Source organism: Centroberyx gerrardi, chromosome 12, assembly GCF_048128805.1.
Source record: "Centroberyx gerrardi isolate f3 chromosome 12, fCenGer3.hap1.cur.20231027, whole genome shotgun sequence".
Lineage (NCBI taxonomy): Eukaryota > Metazoa > Chordata > Actinopteri > Beryciformes > Berycidae > Centroberyx > Centroberyx gerrardi.
The window spans coordinates 13,918,262-13,935,967 of NC_136008.1; the positions used below are offsets into that span (position 1 = coordinate 13,918,262).

A 17,706-nucleotide genomic window follows, 5' to 3' on the forward strand; every position below is an offset into this window, starting at 1 on the left:
CTGTGGGAGGGGAACAATCATTGCCGAGCTGCCCTTGAGCAAGGCACTTACCCCCAGCTGCTTCAGTGGAGCTGCCCAGTAGAAGACTGTGGTTTTACTGGGCAGCTCTCTTGGCCTCTGTCTTGTCTCTCTCCCAGTGGGTTGCCAGTCGGGGACAGAAAGGGCACAGAGAACAGCATGCTGCGCTCCACTTTTACCAATGTCCTGTCTTCGCTCTCTCCTGCGGACACCAGCAAGGACTCAGATAGCCGAGTCCCCTCTCACGAGTCAGACAAAATGGTGTGAATACACTCTCTCTCTCACACACACACACACACACACACACACACGGACACAGACAAACACTCATACAACATTTACAAGAACATTTACAAGATTAATTCACTCACGACTTTATGTAAATTGATGTTTCAGTGATGTTTTTGGAGCATGTAAACCTGTTTGCATAAAGCTAACGGTTGATCAGTTAAATTATTTATACATTGTTTAAATAGCAGCCTTGCCCAGAATACATTGTATGTCTCTTCTCTCTCTCTCTCTTCCTCTCTTTGTAGGATATGACAAACAAGATGTGGAATTGCACCAATCTTCGATGCATGATCAAGCTGATGAGGAACTCTCCCGTCAGTGCTCCCCACCAATCCCAAGATCTTACATTTCCTGTTCATTAATGCGGTCCTCTGACAGTCTAATCATACCTACCGTCTCTCTAACTCCTCCAGGAGGCATCTGCATGTTACATGGAGGCATTTGTGGCCCCTCTCTCCTGGAAGACTCTGACCATGGCAGATGGAGACAACATGGGCGAAGAGGACTATGACGGCTTTTTGCGGGCAGCCAAACCTCTCCTGCAGAACATGCCTCCTACAAAAATGGACTTGCCTTCCTCGATACAGCGCCCCCGAATGGCAAAGATGTGAGTGTGTGTTTGTGCAACTGTGTGTGTGTGTGTGTGTGTGTGTGTGTGTGTGATATAATATGTAATGCTGTAATGTGTGGTTATATGTGTAATGCTGTGATGACTATTTCCTCCTCCACCACATCTTTTACATCTTTTCTTTGTGTAAAATGGTTGCTGGTTCCAGGATGAATATGCTGAAGGAAGTGTTTGCTTCCCTGCCCGACGACAAGAGGCTTCAGATCAAAAATTGGGTAAAGGAGCAGGTCAGCCAGCACTACTTCAACTGTACTAGGAAGCCCACATCCAGTTCCGGCTCAACAGCAGCTCAGACACCATCCACACCGAAAGGTCAGAAACCACCCAGACCAGCAGGAAAGCCGCAGTTACAGCATCCTGGTAAGAGCAAATGCTAACTTAGCCACTTAAAAGAAACAATAAATTATTAGTAGTTATTGTCAGTAGAGTGGGTGATATTTATGCACTCCAACAACATGGTTTCTCCATAATTTCTCCATGATTTTATATTATGATATCTTCTCTGATTATTAACAACATATTTGATATATGTGTACCCGTATATTCATCATTCCTCTCTTCCCAGTCAAACCAGAGAAAGACAAAGGAGAGAGGGAAGAGGAGAGGGGGCCTGAGAAAGACAGGGAGGGAGAGGAGGAGGTGGGAGAAGGAAAGAAGAGGCCAATGAATGATAAAAAGCCTTCTAAAGTAAAACCACCCAAAAGGAGGAATAAGAGGGGAGGGGAGGAAGAAGAGCGCTCGAGAAGTGAAGAGGCTGGAGAGACAGGTGAGGGGGAAATGAGCAGAGAGGAAAGGCAGCAGAACAACTTGGACGCAGTAGCTGAAGGAGACAAGGACAAAAAGGATGGAGATGGACAGGGGAAAGAAAGAGAGGGGAACGAGGAGCGAGAGAAGGAAAGAGACGAGCGTGGCAGCGGCAGGCAGCCTCCCAAACGAAAGCCACACAAAGGAAGGGAAGCGAGCGGAGAGTGGAGTGATAAAGACAGTGAGGAGAAGGGGAGGGACAGGCGAGAGAAAGTGTCAGATGAGGAGGTCAGGGAGCAAAGAGAGAGCGGGGAAGAAAAGGAGAAAGAGAGAAAGAAGGGAATGGACGACCGACAGGGGAAAGACGACAACAGTAAGTCGGATCAGTTGAGCGGAGGGGTGTGACTCACAGAGACGCCACACCTGATATGTGTGTTTGTTGGTGGCACACATATTTGCACGCTGCAGTATGGATGTGTGTTTCAGTGGTTGCCTGTGCATGTCTTTGGATGGGACTTCAATCCTCAAAGCATGCAAATCATAGAGCATGTTACTTTTCTCTAGGAATTGTCTATGGAGCAGAGTGGAGCGTCAGTGATTTGTCTAAGTGTGCTGGTGATACTTCCCAATGCATGTGGATCTAGTCAGCCAAGACCCAAATCTTACCCCTAAATCCTATTTTGAATGCGGTGATGCCTTCCTGTCTCGAGTTTGAAATTATAAAATGATCACTCTCCATACAAGTGTAATACAAGATACAAGATAACTTGTGGCTGTATGTTGTTGAGGTATTGTGATTTTTGATTATTGTGTAACAACCTCCACTAGTGGTGACTAGACCCTGCCCACCCAAATTGATGTGGCTGAAAATGGAGGCGTTGAAGATGATGGGGCCCTACCTCTCCCGCTTGGATTTGGAGGATGTGCAGTCTTCTCCCAAAAAAGAGGTGTGCTTTAGTGTGTGTGTGTGTGTGTTTGCCAATAGTCAGTCTAGCTGGAAAGAGTCAACCAATCTATATTATAGCTCTATTGATTATTGATCTGTTTCTTTCACTCTCTTTCCTCTAGCTGTGTGAATTCTTCCAGTCACCTGACTTCAAACCCTCCTTCAGTGGAGAAGCTGGGATAGACGCTTTCCTGGGCAAGAAGTTTCTCCAAAGGGTCCAAGAGTGCTTCCTGGACAAGAAGAATTTCATACAGCACGTGGACAGGTGTGTTGTCATGCGTGATTGTGTGTGTGTGTGTGTGTGTGTGTGTGTGTGTGTGTGTGTGTGTGTGTGTGTGTGTGTGTGTGTACATTAGTGTATGAAAGCTGTGTGGATCAGAACATCACAGGAAAGGGTTGTAACCTTACATAACCTATTTTCAAAACAAATCAGGGTGTGTTCTTCAGATTTGCATTCATTTGAATTTGTGGACAGATAAACATACTCCCGTCTTGTGGTCACAGTGGGTTTTTTTACCCATTGCACCGTGAATGTCACACCTCTGTAAATTGTGAAATACTGTACGTGCATATGATACACTTTATTTTTAGTTTTTGGTGTGTGTTGTAGAGTGGTATTTTGTTTGTGGTTTGTTTGGGGGGGGGGGTGAATCTTCACAGATACTAGAGAGCTGATCCCATATCGGCCTACTTTGCATCCTGAGAACATTAGAGCTATCACTACATCTTTGCCTTTGATCCTCCTCAGGCTTGGCACGCTGGCCTGTTTCTATGACGATCCCCCGACCATAAGCGCCACCCTCAGCAAGCAACTCCTCCCTCAGCTCGGTGGCTGCAACAACCCCAGAATCACAAAGGTGACACTCTTGCTTTCATTCCCGTTTCTCTCTCATCACAGGCAACACAGTCAGGACTAAATTAATCTCTGTCTCTCTGTCTGCCTGTCTCTCTTTCTACTTATATACGATATCCCTCTCTATTACTCGTTTTCTCTCTCATTCCCCCTCCCTGGCTCTAGCTGAAGAGGCGCCTGGTGAAAACTTTGATGTCATCATCCAAGGACGCCAGCAGTCCGGAGCTGCTACGCGAACTGGGCACCGGTGTGACCATGCTCTCTCCCAACCAACTGTCCAAGTTCCCCGTCTCTGATCTCAAAAAGGCTCTCGCAACCCTGGGACCCAAAGTCAAATGGAGACTCAACCAAGCCCGGCGACTGGCTGCGAAACTGCTGGAGGGGAAGAAGGTGAGAGTGCAGAGAGAGGTGTAGATCTCACCACCAAGACCTGTGGTGGCTTGTGTCTCTCAGATGTGCTCCCCTACACTTATCTCTATCTGCTTTCCCCTCATGCCAGGAGCTGTCTGCCGAGGAGCTGATGTCCCTGGCCTCGGCTGTGAGGGGTGTGCCAACCTCTGTGCTCAAGAAGGTCAAAGCCCAGAAGCTTGGGGTTCTGGGTAAAGAGGGTCTGAAGAATATCATCAGGCAGATGAACAAGGGGCAGAGAAAGGCCTTTCTGCAGGGGGTGAGTAAGAAAGATGAGCGAGGAGCAGGAAATGAGGGGGTAACCTTATTATTCATTCAGACAAATTCCTAAACCTTTACTGTTTGGTGATTAAAGTCACTCCGAGTCTGATACTGATGATTGTCATTTGGAGAAAATTGAGGGAACGCAAGATTATAGTAGAAATCCAGAGAGACTGACAAATGAATTTTATCTGTGGGTGGAAAAGCAGTTTGTGCACTCACCGAGTTTGTTTATATACACTCTTAGCATCATCTTACCACAATGAAATGTTTCCCTGTAGCTGCGTGGAAGAATGAAAGCCTCGGAGTTGGTGCAGAAAGTGCCGGGCCCCTTGCTGTCCAGCCTGTCTGTGGACACCCTGGCCAAGGCCAACTTAACCTCTCTGGACCAAGTGGAGGGCAAAGAGTGGAACCGAGCTCAGGTAATCTCTCTTTTTTTTTGCCCAAATCCCTCCTCTCTGCCAACAGCACTTCACTATTTACACCTTTTAAAGCTAATGAAGTGCATCAACCTGAAGATCGGTGCCAACATGTTTCTCTCCTTGTCATCTTTTCCTTAGGCAGCTTTCCTGGTCGCAAAGCTTATGAAGAAAAAGAACAGGCCTGATGAAATTAGGTAGGATATACCTGCTTGTTCTGCACATTTTATATGATTCCTGTCTTTGCTTTACACACTTACATTTCTAATGTTATTGACTGAGACAGGAAGCTGGGTTCAGCCATTCAGGGCATGGCCTGTAAGATGATTGAGAAAGTTGCTGACAATGATACCATGGAAATGGCTCAGGCCATAACAGAGACGCCACGATGGCTCTCTAAAGCACAGGTAGACACACACACACACACACACACACACACACACAAACACACACACACTTACCTGTAAGTTAATTTTAACATACATATACCTATACATACTTAACATATATATATATATATATATATATATAACATATACTTTTTCAGGCGGGCTGTGCTGCTCGAAAGCTTTTTGCCACTTTAGAGAAAGAGAAACCAAACTATTTCCAAACCATCACAAGCGACAAGCTGAACGGGATTCCCACACTCCTGCTGATCCGGCTGCCGTAAGTTCTCTCTCCCTCACTCTTTCTCTCACTCTGTCTCTCTCCTGCTCTCTCCCTGTCTTTCTTTCTCCCTGTCTCTCTTTCTCTCACTCACTTACACACTCTCACATATATGTATACAAGGGAATTCCATAATAAAGCACAAAACATCGCTCACCCTCTCCCAGGCCGATGAAGGTGAAGGACCTGCCTGACTCTGTGTGTCCTGCCTTCCTGGACAAGATGAACGAGGCAAACATGAGCTCACTGCCTCGTCGTTCCCCGTCTCGCCCTGCGCTCGCCCAGAGAGCTCTGCGCTGCCTGGCCAACGTACACGCAAGCATACAAACCTACTGCATCACTTCACATTTTGAGGTCAGTGTGTACGTGTGGAACAGCAGCCTAAGTTGTTTATTGTGTAATTCCAGGGCACAGACATATCTGGTCTGTCCGATGAGGAGGTGTCGAGGCTCGGGCCGCTCGTATGTGAGCTGTCCCCGTCCCAGCTGCGCCTTTTGGCCCCTGGGACCCTCAACTTCACCCTCAAGGCCATGGCCTCCTGCCGACAAATACCTCCACGCCACAGAGTGCCACTAATTCAGCTGCTCAAGCAGACTTATGGGTAGGAAATGCGCCTAGGAGATTGGAGTTATTGGAGAGATGGATAGAAAGAGAAAGAGAGAGACTGATGCATTTTTATCATCTGCAGGGATCCATCTGATTGGTCAGCTGAGACTATGCAATCCTTGGGTCCTCTCCTCATATTGGACGCTGCTACCATTCGTGCTCTGCGCTATAAGGTGTGTATCTACAATCCAAGCTGTCGTCTTCTCTCTCTCAGATGAACGTTCACAAATGAATCATGACCATTCTGTTCCAATTTGTGTTTCTCATTTGCATCCTGAATATGCACGGATGTATGCGCTTCATGGTGTCCCTATGTTGTCATCAATATGTCATCAATATATCTTCCAACCACTCAAAATATAGCCATGAAAGAAACAAAAACACAACGCTCAGTTGGGCTGTGGGCCAAAAATAAAGATTCACGGGATGGCGGGACTTTGGATTTAGCAGTCCTCCTCTGGTTGCCATGTTTTATGCCTGTATTTCCATGTTATCTCTACCTTTTCTCTCTCTCTCTCTGCTAGTCCTGGCTGAAGGAAGTCCTCTCTTACCTGTTGGAAAAGCTGTCCTACGCCCCCGCCTCAGATCTCTTGGCCCTGAGGAAGAAACTCTTCCTTCTCTCCATCAAATCTTCTGGTGCACGTAGGAAGAGAGAAGGTGAGGAAGGGACATCATGTGTGTGCTGCTATAGTCGAGTCAAGTTTATTTGTATAGCCTTTAATCAGTGTTACAGCATGTTGTTGCTTGTGATTAGTGATACAGCATAGTCACATTTGGTGATGCACATGTCTCTTTCTCTGTCTGTCTCGCTCTCTCTCCCCTTCTGTCTCTCTCAGCCGACGGTGTTCAGCAGGATCAGGTTCCCACGGTGGAGAAGATTGAAGACCTGGGCGAGGCCAACGTCTACTGGACTCCTGCACAGCTGGATAAGATGACAGTGGAGACCTTCGCCACTGCTGTAGAGACACTTGGGGACATTCGTGACTACAGCTCAGAGCAGCTGGCTGAGCTCCAAAAAAAAGCCACTGAGGTACAGTGCGAGCACTCATCCTGGATCTGTTTATTCAGAGAACAGTCATTTCTCCTGGTGCAGTGATGGAGGGTAGTTATATCACCATGAATCTCACATTGGTTCTAACATTTCGGGGTTATTTTTTCTATGGATATTGTTCTATTCTATTCTATATTGTTCTAGGATATTCTATGGAGAGGTGGAGAGGTTAGAGGTGTTATAAATACTAGGCTCAGCTACAAATTTCTCCTCATTATAATGTATGATAATGTCAAATTATATGGTATGATATGGCATGATAATGTAAAATTAAAACATAATATTATTATATACAGTAGAACTCTCTAATCGAACTCCTAGGCAATAGAGGTCATTGCAAGAAGTTAAATATTCAGACCACAGTATTGATGTATTGAGGTTCCCATGATACAACTTGGTTGTTTACTCGGATACCAATAAAACGTTAAAAACAAATATTTAGATGGCCAAAAAATATCCAAACACAAGTTCAAAGCTAATTTAAAACTGGAAATGTGCATGAATTTTTAAAGTTGACATGCTTGCAACTGCATGTATCAACAAAGAAATTCTAACAATGTGCACAAATAAAGAAATATTTTGGCTTCCTTGCATTTTAGGTTCATCACAATCATTCGATAAAACCCAATCGCTTCTGAGGAAGTGGGAGGTTTGATGCTTGTGTGTGTTTCTGCAGGCCTGGGGTCCGGTGCCACTTATGAATGAAAGCCTGGTCATGCAGCTGGGTTGTGTGTGTCAGGGCTTCTCCGCCGCAGACCTGGAGAAGCTTCCCATCTCCCTGGACACTCTGGAGGAAATTGGCCGCTGTGGCTGGAATGAGTCACAGGTATAGTATAAATACACCCTCATACACACACATACACACACACTGACGCTAGCACAGAGGGGATCATTGATGACTGTGAGGATGATAACGGAGATGATCATTTTTAATAATGAAGACGATGTCTGGTCTCGACAGATGGTGGCGGTGTGGAAGGGTTTTGTTAAGCATAACAATATGACAGCGCAAGACCTGGGAGCCGTGGAGATAGTGGCACTGAACCAGTTCATCTGTGGCCTCAGCTCTCAGGAGATTAAACAACTCAACATGGACGCCTTCAAGTTAGTGCAGAAGTCACTTGTGATTGTTACGTGTGTGTGTATGTGTGTAAGAGAGAGAGAGAGCAGGAGAGAGAGAGAGAAATGGATGCATAGGTGTGTATCTTTGTTTATGTAATCTGCTTGTTATATTGTGCGTGTGTGCATGTCACAGGGAGGCCGTGGGCTCGATGGGTGAGGTCCAGTGTCCCTTGTCGGTGACAAAGCAGCTGAAAGCGCTCGCTGTGTCTGAATTCGGAAAGCCCAGCACCTGGACGGAAGCAAACGTCTCCACCCTGGGCAACATCATGGGTCAGATGCACACTGTGACACCTCTGCCTGCTGCTCTCTGCAGGGAAACTAATACCATTTCTCATTATAGTTCTGTCCTCTGTCCACAATAGTGCTGTTCAGCTCTCAGCCGGTGCATCAACCGTGTGACACCTGTTTCCCTTTGCAGTCGTAGCTCTCATTCTGTGTAGTTGCTTGTGTTGTAGAATACTGATCAGCTGTTCCTGTCTCCCTCAGCTGGGCTGGATGCAACTGAGCTGGTTTCTCTGGATCCATCTGTCTTACCGTTTCTCAGCCAGACCAGCATACCACTCATACCCGCAAACAACTTTGCTGTGAGTAACTTTCTCTAACCTCTCTTTCTGGCTGCTACATCCCTCACTCTCAGCCTGCTCTGAGCGCCTTGTGACCTCTGCACCACTTCCTTCTTCTCATCAGGCGCTGTCAGTCAGCCAGCTGGAGGCTCTGGGTCCTGACAACGCTGCCGCGGTAACCGCTGTCCAACGGGCGACGCTGGGGAAAGTGAAACTGGCTGCCCTTGACAGAGCTGAGGCCGGGTCCCGCACTGGGGACACAGGCTCCACGGGGGAACAAGGAGGCCAAGGCTCAGGTAGGAAGAGACCTGTGCATACTGTATGAATGGCCTTCTGTAGGTCTAATGTGGTCATGTGAACACGATGCACATTTGCACAGTATGTATGTTGCTGTAAACTCACATATCTATTTATATTCTGATATTTTCATAATTGCTCCATTGTCATACTGTATGTTTTGCTGTATGTTTTGCTTTATAACTTTGTTTATACATCTAGGTTATACAAATAGTTTATCAAATAGTTTATACATACTTGTATTCCTATAGACTTACATAATTACAGCACATATTTCATATTTTCATATTTAGTCATCCATATTTAAGCAATCAAGACTGTTTGTAACATCAGTAACTAAGTAAATCCATACATGTACAGAATCCACTCTTTCCCATACTTCCCACTCTGAGAGTAAACTATACCTAACATGTTGATATGTTGAAAGTCATCAGCATGTTTACATGACCCTAAAATTGTTTATATTCTTTATTATTTCTACTGTTTTTATTGCTTATTTGATATACTATTTGTATTTTGCCCTCCTAAATCCTATTACATTTGCTGCTGCAACAGCCTAATTTCCCCACAGGGATCAATAAAGTTTAATTTCATCATCTTCTTACCTGCCATTAATCGCTGCAGTGGAAACCTCATTTGTAAAAGGTTCTTACTTACAAATTATTTCCGTCTAGTCTTCATATCGCTCTCTCTCTCTCCTCCAGGAGCGCCTTCCCTGAGCGTGGAGGGAATAGCGGCCTTCATGAAGCCCCTCCTCTTCCTCTTCCTGGGGTTCCTGCTGTTGTGAGGACAGAGAGACCCGCTGCATCCCGCACACATTTTTGAGCACTTATCACTATAGAGCACTTACGGAAACAAATAATCTTTAATGTTGACCTAATTAGTGATGAAGACATGTTCATTATAGGTTGTCTGAGGTAATTTTGTCATACGTGTGACAGTAGGAGTGTGGCCTTTGGAAATATTAATAAGTATACATTTAATCGTTTAATCATTTAATCGTTTAATTGTGAAGTAACAGGTAAGATGTGTTAGAATTCCTAAAGGCTGATGGATTGATTTTTATCCTGTAAGAGAAATGTATTTACCTACCATTTAAAAAAAATCTGTCTCTATATATTTCTAAGACACAACCTATATTGTAATAGAATCAAAATAAATATTTAATGTTTGCATCTCTCTGATGCCGTCTATGTGGGATCTCTTAAGATCTTGTAATGTGGATATTAAGATGACAAATGGTAAAACTTAATAAAGATGATTCATATATTTACTCAAGCAGTACATCAATTTTAAAGCAATATTTACTGTAAAATAAAACAACAACAAAAAACAGTAAATGAGAGAAATTAGACTGAAAATGTGCCATCTTTTTATGAACATTTGGTTAGAAATTATATTGTCAATGCAAAAACAGAAAACCAAGTTAAATCTGAGGGGGGAAAAAGCATAGGATAATCTCCTGAGAAAGTAAACACAAGCACACACAGTCTACCATACATGACTACCATACACTAACCCGACAACAGACATGACTTGGCAGTTTCAAACTCATTTTAATGGCTTCTGTGACATTTCCATGGAGGCTGGGTGGGTACCTGCTCCAAGCATGTTCCCATTACATGTTATCGACACATTCACTGAGCCACGCTGGAGCTTCTGATTACATTCAACTAGTTTATCAGAAAAAAAATCTGCTCTCTCTTGTGCTGTAAAATGGTTTAAAGATTTTTTGAGCAGTGCCAAAGACTGACGAAAAACTCATCAAACATGAGGTTCAACATTGTCTCATAATGTATGGTAGGCATAAGGAATAAAAATAATCACATACATATAGATCTTTTGCTTACAGTAATCTCACAAAACAACATTTAGACACATACATGCCCCTAAACCAAACATCAGAAGTACACACCTATTTTTTTTTTTTTTTTACTTCCATCTTTTGCTCACAGAGGAAGAACAGATCAGTCAATCCTGTGTACATACATTCTACATAAAAATTATTAAAGATAAATTATGCAAAAAAAAAAAAAGGACTTGACAGAAAAAGACCTGGATTGGCATTACCGTTTCAAGAATCTCCTCAGTAGGAGGAAATATTGAAATCAAAGTCGTCACATTCCATTGCTGTCTATCAACATTCAGTGAAACAGCCCACAAGCACATCACAGTAGGTTTTGGTAATCACATTCACAGTTCTCTCCTCGCACATAAATATATGAATGTGGTCACAGCAGTGAGCTAGTCAAACCAACAGTCCACTGGCTGTGAAGTACCACGCTAATCTCATTAGTATCTTATAACTGAATATAGAAATGCAGTATTAGATCCTGAGTGTCAGAACAAGTAGAAGGTTAAGGCTTATCTTTTACAGTGAAAATCACATTTGATTGTTTTAAAATCCGTCCATATAGAAACTCTGTAGTAGCAATCTTTGGTTAACTTAGTGCATAAGTGCTAACCCACTCTTTGATGAGAAGTCGACAATAAATAAGGCACTTTGCAAATATTCTCTTTCATCATCTGCCGACCTCTCCTCTACCTTTCCCCTTGGCTCGGACACCTTAAGTAGTTTTTCCTGCATTCCGCGCACTGATAAAGGCCATACCGTGAGTTCTGAAGTGAGTGTTCAGATCTGACATCTTCTCAAAGTGTTTACCGCACACCTTACAGGCCAGCGAGCCCTCCCCTTCTTTCCCCTGTGGTATGGAGGGTTGAGCAGAGGGCGACGCTGGTGGAGAACCCCCCCGCGGACTCACATCGTCATGGTTCCCGCTGTTAGCGGGGGAGGGTGCCGGGCGCTCGCTGAGGGCGTGCTGGTTGTCAGGGAGCGTGCCTCTTACTCTGTGGGTAATGAAGCGATGGCGGGACAGGGAGGTGGTGGATGTGAAGCAGGCCCCGCACTGCAGACACTGCAGACTGACGCCTCCTGTGCGGTGCTGGGCGATGTGCTCCAGGAAGGCCGCCTGGTCCTCGGTGGTGAAGCCGCAGGGGGCGCAGCGGAACCCAGACTCGGGGAGGGACGAGGGAGAGGGAGCGAAGGAGGAGGAGGAACGAAACTTCTTCACAGGACTCACCCCATCTGTGGACTCCTCTTCTTGCTCCGTCTTCACGGCTCCTCTCCGTCTCTGGCGAGTCCCTGAACTGCCGTCCTGCTCTGAGGAACTGTCCGCCTCGTCCAACACACCACCACCTCCCTTCAGCCAGAGGAAACAAAGGCAATGGCTGTTAATTCCATGCTATTAAAGGCAGTTCCTGTTTGATTCCTTGTAAGAAATAAACAGTGGCTTACCATGAGTGTGTCCTGGCTCGCAGTATCTGTGCTGTGTCTCAGCTGAACATGCCTCTCCAACATCACTCTGCTGCTGAATGTTTTCCCACCCTCAGTGCAGAGCCTACACACACGCACACGCACACGCACACACACACACACACACACACAGAGTGAGTTTCTGATTCAAGTGTGACACATCTATGGCAGAATGTGTAGGAGGTAGTGATCTATTTTGATTCAGATTTTGATATTCAAAACTACTTTGAGCCTCTCAATGAGACAAACCCAATGAGGGAAAATACGATTATAATCTGCTAACCTTTATTGATACAATGTTATGAAAATCACCCAGTATTTCACAAGAAATAGAACATATTACTTATTTTCGCAAATGTAGTAAATGCGATATATTTTGACATCATTGCTTGCAGGGGTTTGCAAAAAAAATAAAAAGCAAGTCTAGTTGTTGATTTGTAAGACTAATTTGCCATTTTTTTTTTACATCAGGCCTTCCTTGTACTGAAGCGGGTTCTGCTCTGCGTATCCTGTGCAACGATGGTCTGGCAAGTAAATTTGGGGGTTTAAAAACATTCACACTCAGTTTTTGGGAAAAGTGATAGCCCAATCAAAGGATATAGGATGTAGTAAGTGAGATACTCACTGGCAGCGGAAGCCCCGATTCATGCCTTTGTGTTTGTCTCTGATGTGACGTCTCATACTGGAGGTCGTGGTGAAGGAGCTCTCACACTTGTTACATGGGAACTTCTTCAGAATCTACACAACACACACACACATATGGCTGGATCTAATTATTTGTGGCTGCATCTAAAAACAAATGAAACTTAATCACATTCTATCTCGAGCGAGGGGGAGATGGCGGACTTCCTGACCTTGCCATGCTGATCGGCCATGTGGGTGATGAAGTCCTCTCGGTCTGTGTAGCGTGCATGGCAGGGCATACAGCTCCACCCTGAGGGGGTCTTCATCTTCTCCCCATTCACCTTCTCCTCTTCCTCTTGATCCTTCCATTCTTCCCCATCTGAGCTCTCCATCTTCACTGAAGCCCGTGAACGAGAGGGAGCGGCCGGGGAGGGATCCCCGGGAGGGATCACAGGCATCTCCTGTTTGAGCGTGGGAGCTTTGTGTGACTGAGGAAGAGATAGAGAAGGGAAGACAAGGAGGGGAAATTATTTGGGTGAGGTTATTTGTCTTAGCACTTATTTGACTATAAGACAAATAGATATACCTTGATATGGTCCATTAGGGAACTCCTCTGAGAAAAGAGCTTGGTGCACTCAGGACACTTGAACACATGCATCTTCTGGTTGGCTAAATGAGTGTCGAAGTGGATATACAGCAGGGACTTCTGAGTAAACACTGTGTCACACATCACACACTTATAGATCAGCCTGTGAAGGAGAGAAAGCAGTTTCAATTACTGAGTGACAGAGATGAGAGAAATACTTATTTTGATGTGAAAAGGCATATTTGCACGCCTGTGTATGTGTGTACATACTTGGCCTGTGCTCCAGTGAGTGTGGGGTGTTGGGCAGAGATATGGGTCTGTATGCTGGGGGCAGATTTGAAGGCCATGGGGCAGCTGGGGCATTTATGGAACATGTCACAGTGAGCCAGGTGGATGTGAGACTTCACCGAGGTCAGCCCTCCGAACACCACCTGGCAACTGGAACACCTGGAGAGAGGGGGAGGAAAGAGAAGATGTATAACAACAGTATATTTTTGTTTTATTGAACAGTCACCTAGGGGGATATCTAACCTGTATCCGATGCGGCGTGCAAAGTGCAGACAGGTCTCGTCCAGGTGGGTTTGGAAGGCTGGCTGCTTGGCCGTGCCGCCGCACTCTGGGCAGACGTGGGGTGGGCAGGCCTGGTGGATGCGCTGGTGAGCTGCTGCACTGCAGCTGTTAGGAAGCAGCATGGGAGGAGAACACTCTGTGCAAGGCTGGACCGACAGGGGAGAAACGTGGGAGCATGAAAAGAAATCAGTTAGACTAGTGTTCACTGTCCATATCATGAGAAAATCTCTGTCTCTCTCTCTCTCTCACACACTCACACAAACACACACAGTGCAAGACTCACGGTGCTGTGTGCTGGTTTGATTTCTTGGAAGTGAGCGGCCACCTCTTCTTTGCTGCAGAACTGAACCTGACACTCAGGACATTTGTTATTGGTGTACTGCACTGCCTCTACTCTCTTGGTGGGTATTGTTTGATGCAGCTGGGGGGCAGGGTTAGGGGCAGCTTGGGACAGCGAGGATGATGACGGTGCTGAAGAGGAGGACAGGACAGAGGAAGAGAGCAGGCCTGAAGGGAGAGCAGGACCAAGAAAGAGAGAGTGGCAATATAGATTTAAAAGAGGAACATGTACCTGTGACTAGTAGTCATATCCAAAACCGAAACAATGGGTGAGAGACAGAAACAATGCTCACTAACCAATGGGGGTCGGTTCCTGCTGGCCAATCATCTGCTCCACAGTTACAGGTTTCATGACCAGGTGAGAACACTGCATGACCAGGCCTCTCTCCTTATGCTCCCTGGCATGCAGGAGCAGGCTGCACTTGTTGAAGAAGGCCAGCCGCTTGGCACAGTGGTTGCACGTCACCTCAATCCTCAGTGAGCGCCGATCGTAGTGCCGCGCCAGGCTCTGCTCCAGGGCAAAGGCATCACCACACTCCAAACAGCGGTAACCCTGTAGGGAATGAAACAGTTCACGTTAAGACAAAACAATGCTGTGAGATCATCATGAAGTTATGATGAACTATTAGGAGTCTCTTTGTAACTGACCAAGAAGACTTACCTGTGCAGGCAGGGGAAGGCCCCACTCTGCTGGAAGTGGAGAGCTGAGGTCTGGTTTATAACAGGGCAGCAGGTTTTTGCTGTTGAGGATCTTGTTGAAGGCTTCTACCAGGTTGGACTGACTCTTGGATATGGTGGCCCCCGTGCTGTTAACTATGGAGGCTGGTCTGCTGCCACCCTGAGGAGGGAGCAGGGGTGCAGGTGAGGACACCGCCATCCCACTGGTAAGAGTTTTCTGGCCCAGGCTGCGCATGCTGAGCCCCCCAGGGTTGATTCTGGGAGTGGAGAGGACGGAGGGCAGGGCTGCAGTTTTGGTGATGCCGACAGCTGTGGGTGAAACTTTAGGCTTGGTGTCCGCTGCTGCTTTGTCCTTGACCATGCTGGCACCTACTAACATTGCAGTGCTGGCACCCTGGAGCGTCGCCGCTGCAGGCAAAGTTCCACCAGCCTTTGATGTCAGTTTCTGAGACTGCTGGGATGCCTCCCTCTTGGGCCTTGTTATAATGTTGCGACCTCCTGGTGAAGGTTTTGAGCCGTCCGCAGCCTTAGAGGGGGCTCGTCTCACTCTTTTAGGTGCTACTCCACTCACGGTCCTTGTGATGCTGCCTGTAGGCGTTTTGACTGTTTTGATTTTAACTTTGAGAGGACGCGATGGGGATGAAACCTTCTCTGCAGCTTTAGTAGACACAGTATCCACAGACGATGAGCCAGCACCGGACTTCTCCTCGTCAGCTTTTCCTCCGTCTCCAGCTTTCATCTTTTCACCCTCCACCTCACTGGCCTCCTCTGGCCTGCTCTCTTGGCTGGGCTCGCTCTCCATGGGCTCCTCTTGGTGATGAAGGTCCTCCTGGTTAGCGGCTGCAGCTGGAGCTGGTTTTGGGGCTGATGCAGGTTTTGGGGCTGAAGCAGGGCTGGGGCTTCTCTTGGGGACTATAAAACCTGTCTGGTCTGGTGGCGGGCTCTCAGGAGAGTCCCGCTCATCAATCACATGCTCTGGATATTTCTCCTCTTGGACTAATGTGGAGCCTGTACGAGTGGAGGAGAGGCAGTCTTGGGGGCCCTGTGGCTGGGGAGCTGTGGGGGGAGAACTGGGGGTGGTGGGCACCTCCTCCTCATGGTGGGGTTTAGGTTTTAAGGACACTGGACAAGAGGAGAGATGAGGAGAACAGGGGAGATGGCAAGGAGAGGTTTGAGAAGAGCCAAGCAGCTCAGAGCGTACTTTAGGTCTCTGTATAAATTTGGGAGGGGAGGACATTACAGATTCTGGGCTTTCCTGGATCACCAGCGGGCTTCCCAAATCTGGCTCCGAGTCATCTTCATCTGACTCCATCATGTGCCTTATCCCAGCTCTCCCACTCCCGTTTTGGGGTGGAGGGGAGGACGGCAGGCTACGGAGGCTACAAGTCTCCTCCTTCTGAGTAGAGTGAGGAGGAAGGTGTTGGCTGACTGAGAGAGGGGGGGGAGAGGACGATGAGGCAGGAGGAAATGGTGCAGAGGGACCAGCGCTGGTCGAAGACTCGGGGTAGAGGAGGGGCTTCAGCTTGTTCATGATGTCAGCCGTACGCCTGGCCGATCCAACCTCAGCTCCTTCGTTGCCTCTGCTCTCACTAGTGTTCACTGTGGACCTCAGTGGAGAACTGCAGGACCATGGGTCTCCATTGGACTGAGTCCTGGAGACTGATCCATCAAAACCATTGGGCATCTGGGGCTCTGAGGGGACGTCACCAGGTAGTTTGGGGCCGAGCTGTGAAGTCAGCAGAGCCTCACCTAACTGGTTCTGACCCTTAGCGCCTATGCCACTGCTTGAAGGATTGTGTGTATTATCCAAAGGGCCTTTGGTATCATCCCTAACAGACCTATCTGGCTCTCCATAGGATTCAGGCCGCACTCTATTCTTCACAATCACACTGACAACAGGTGGGTCAGTCTGAGAGACAGGGGAGCAGGGGAAGCAAGGAGACCCACTCTCTCTCATGTCACCAGCATCCTCTGCCCCATCCCCTTCCTCTTCTGGACTTGACTGAATGGCCTCTTTGGCATCAATGTCAGGAATGTCAAAGGCTGCCAGCAAATCGTCAAAATCTGGGGTCTTCATATCCCCCATCCCCAGCAAAAGGCTCAAAACCTATTGAGGCACAAACTAAGTCAGAACGGCCAAATTTGGGACAGAAGAAAAGACAGCTTATCAAGATTATTTTAAATTAGTTCATGTAACGTTAATCACGATGCGTTGTCATGTACGGCATCTAAAAGGAACCATGCATGCCTGCTAAACTTTGTATGATAAAAAACTAAAAAAAACTAAGTAGCAGCAGCAAAATCTTGAGTATAGGCAATAAAATGCGTGGTGTGTTATCATTCTGCTACAAGTTTAGCAACTAATATCTAGGCAAAAACCAGGATAGCCAAAGTTACTAGCCAAACTTCGTTGTTACGTTAAAACAAGTGGGTCATTTTGCTAACAGCTAAAGCTTTAGCATTTAGCTGGCCTTTCTAACATGAACTGGCCAACTTCCCATAAGCAGCCAAACACCATCGTCAGATCAATGCAATGCTCAGCTAACGTGGCTCTAACAGACTGTAGTAAGTTTATAGTTCATAAGGATTGCTCCGTTAAAGGTAGCTAAGGTTAGCTAACGTTAGTATTTTTACCTGCTAGTTAGCGAAGTTGGTTCCTGACTTTCTTCTCAGACGCATGAGTTTTTCGTCACTAACTCATGCGACGTGGACTTCCGAAGAGC

At 46.5% G+C, this 17,706-nt stretch overlaps 2 protein-coding genes across 4 annotated transcripts; one reads left to right on the plus strand and one right to left on the minus strand.

Annotated features, from left to right (window-relative positions):
- The first annotated feature begins 139 nt into the window (after positions 1 to 139).
- On the plus strand, positions 140 to 10,148 carry otoa (otoancorin). Of its 3 annotated transcripts, none has more exons than XM_078287150.1 (25): positions 140 to 279; positions 555 to 623; positions 723 to 916; positions 1,086 to 1,297; positions 1,503 to 2,054; positions 2,510 to 2,628; positions 2,750 to 2,892; positions 3,376 to 3,484; positions 3,646 to 3,870; positions 3,980 to 4,147; positions 4,431 to 4,571; positions 4,710 to 4,765; positions 4,855 to 4,975; positions 5,116 to 5,234; positions 5,402 to 5,543; positions 5,642 to 5,835; positions 5,923 to 6,013; positions 6,365 to 6,497; positions 6,677 to 6,870; positions 7,568 to 7,717; positions 7,853 to 7,995; positions 8,147 to 8,283; positions 8,500 to 8,597; positions 8,701 to 8,872; positions 9,578 to 10,148. In XM_078287150.1, exons 1-25 carry the CDS (start codon positions 178 to 180, stop codon positions 9,658 to 9,660), a joined length of 3,867 nt encoding a protein of 1,288 aa, XP_078143276.1. In that variant the 5' UTR covers positions 140 to 177; the 3' UTR covers positions 9,661 to 10,148. The 3 variants fall into 3 exon arrangements, with proteins under 3 accessions (XP_078143276.1, XP_071759429.1, XP_071759430.1); XM_071903328.2 differs by having other exon boundaries at positions 1,503 to 1,703; XM_071903329.2 differs by lacking the exon at positions 1,503 to 2,054.
- Positions 10,149 to 10,239: 91 nt separating this feature from the next.
- znf687a (zinc finger protein 687a) lies at positions 10,240 to 17,639 on the minus strand. Its single transcript, XM_071903327.2, has 11 exons — positions 17,618 to 17,639; positions 14,967 to 17,105; positions 14,603 to 14,858; positions 14,250 to 14,473; positions 13,928 to 14,112; positions 13,667 to 13,843; positions 13,397 to 13,559; positions 13,041 to 13,298; positions 12,812 to 12,924; positions 12,169 to 12,271; positions 10,240 to 12,073 (listed from the first exon to the last, which is right to left on the minus strand). The coding sequence occupies exons 2-11, from the start codon at positions 17,067 to 17,069 to the stop codon at positions 11,441 to 11,443; spliced, it is 4,215 nt and encodes a 1,404-aa protein (XP_071759428.2). The 5' UTR covers positions 17,070 to 17,105; positions 17,618 to 17,639; the 3' UTR covers positions 10,240 to 11,440.
- Positions 17,640 to 17,706: the final 67 nt, after the last annotated feature.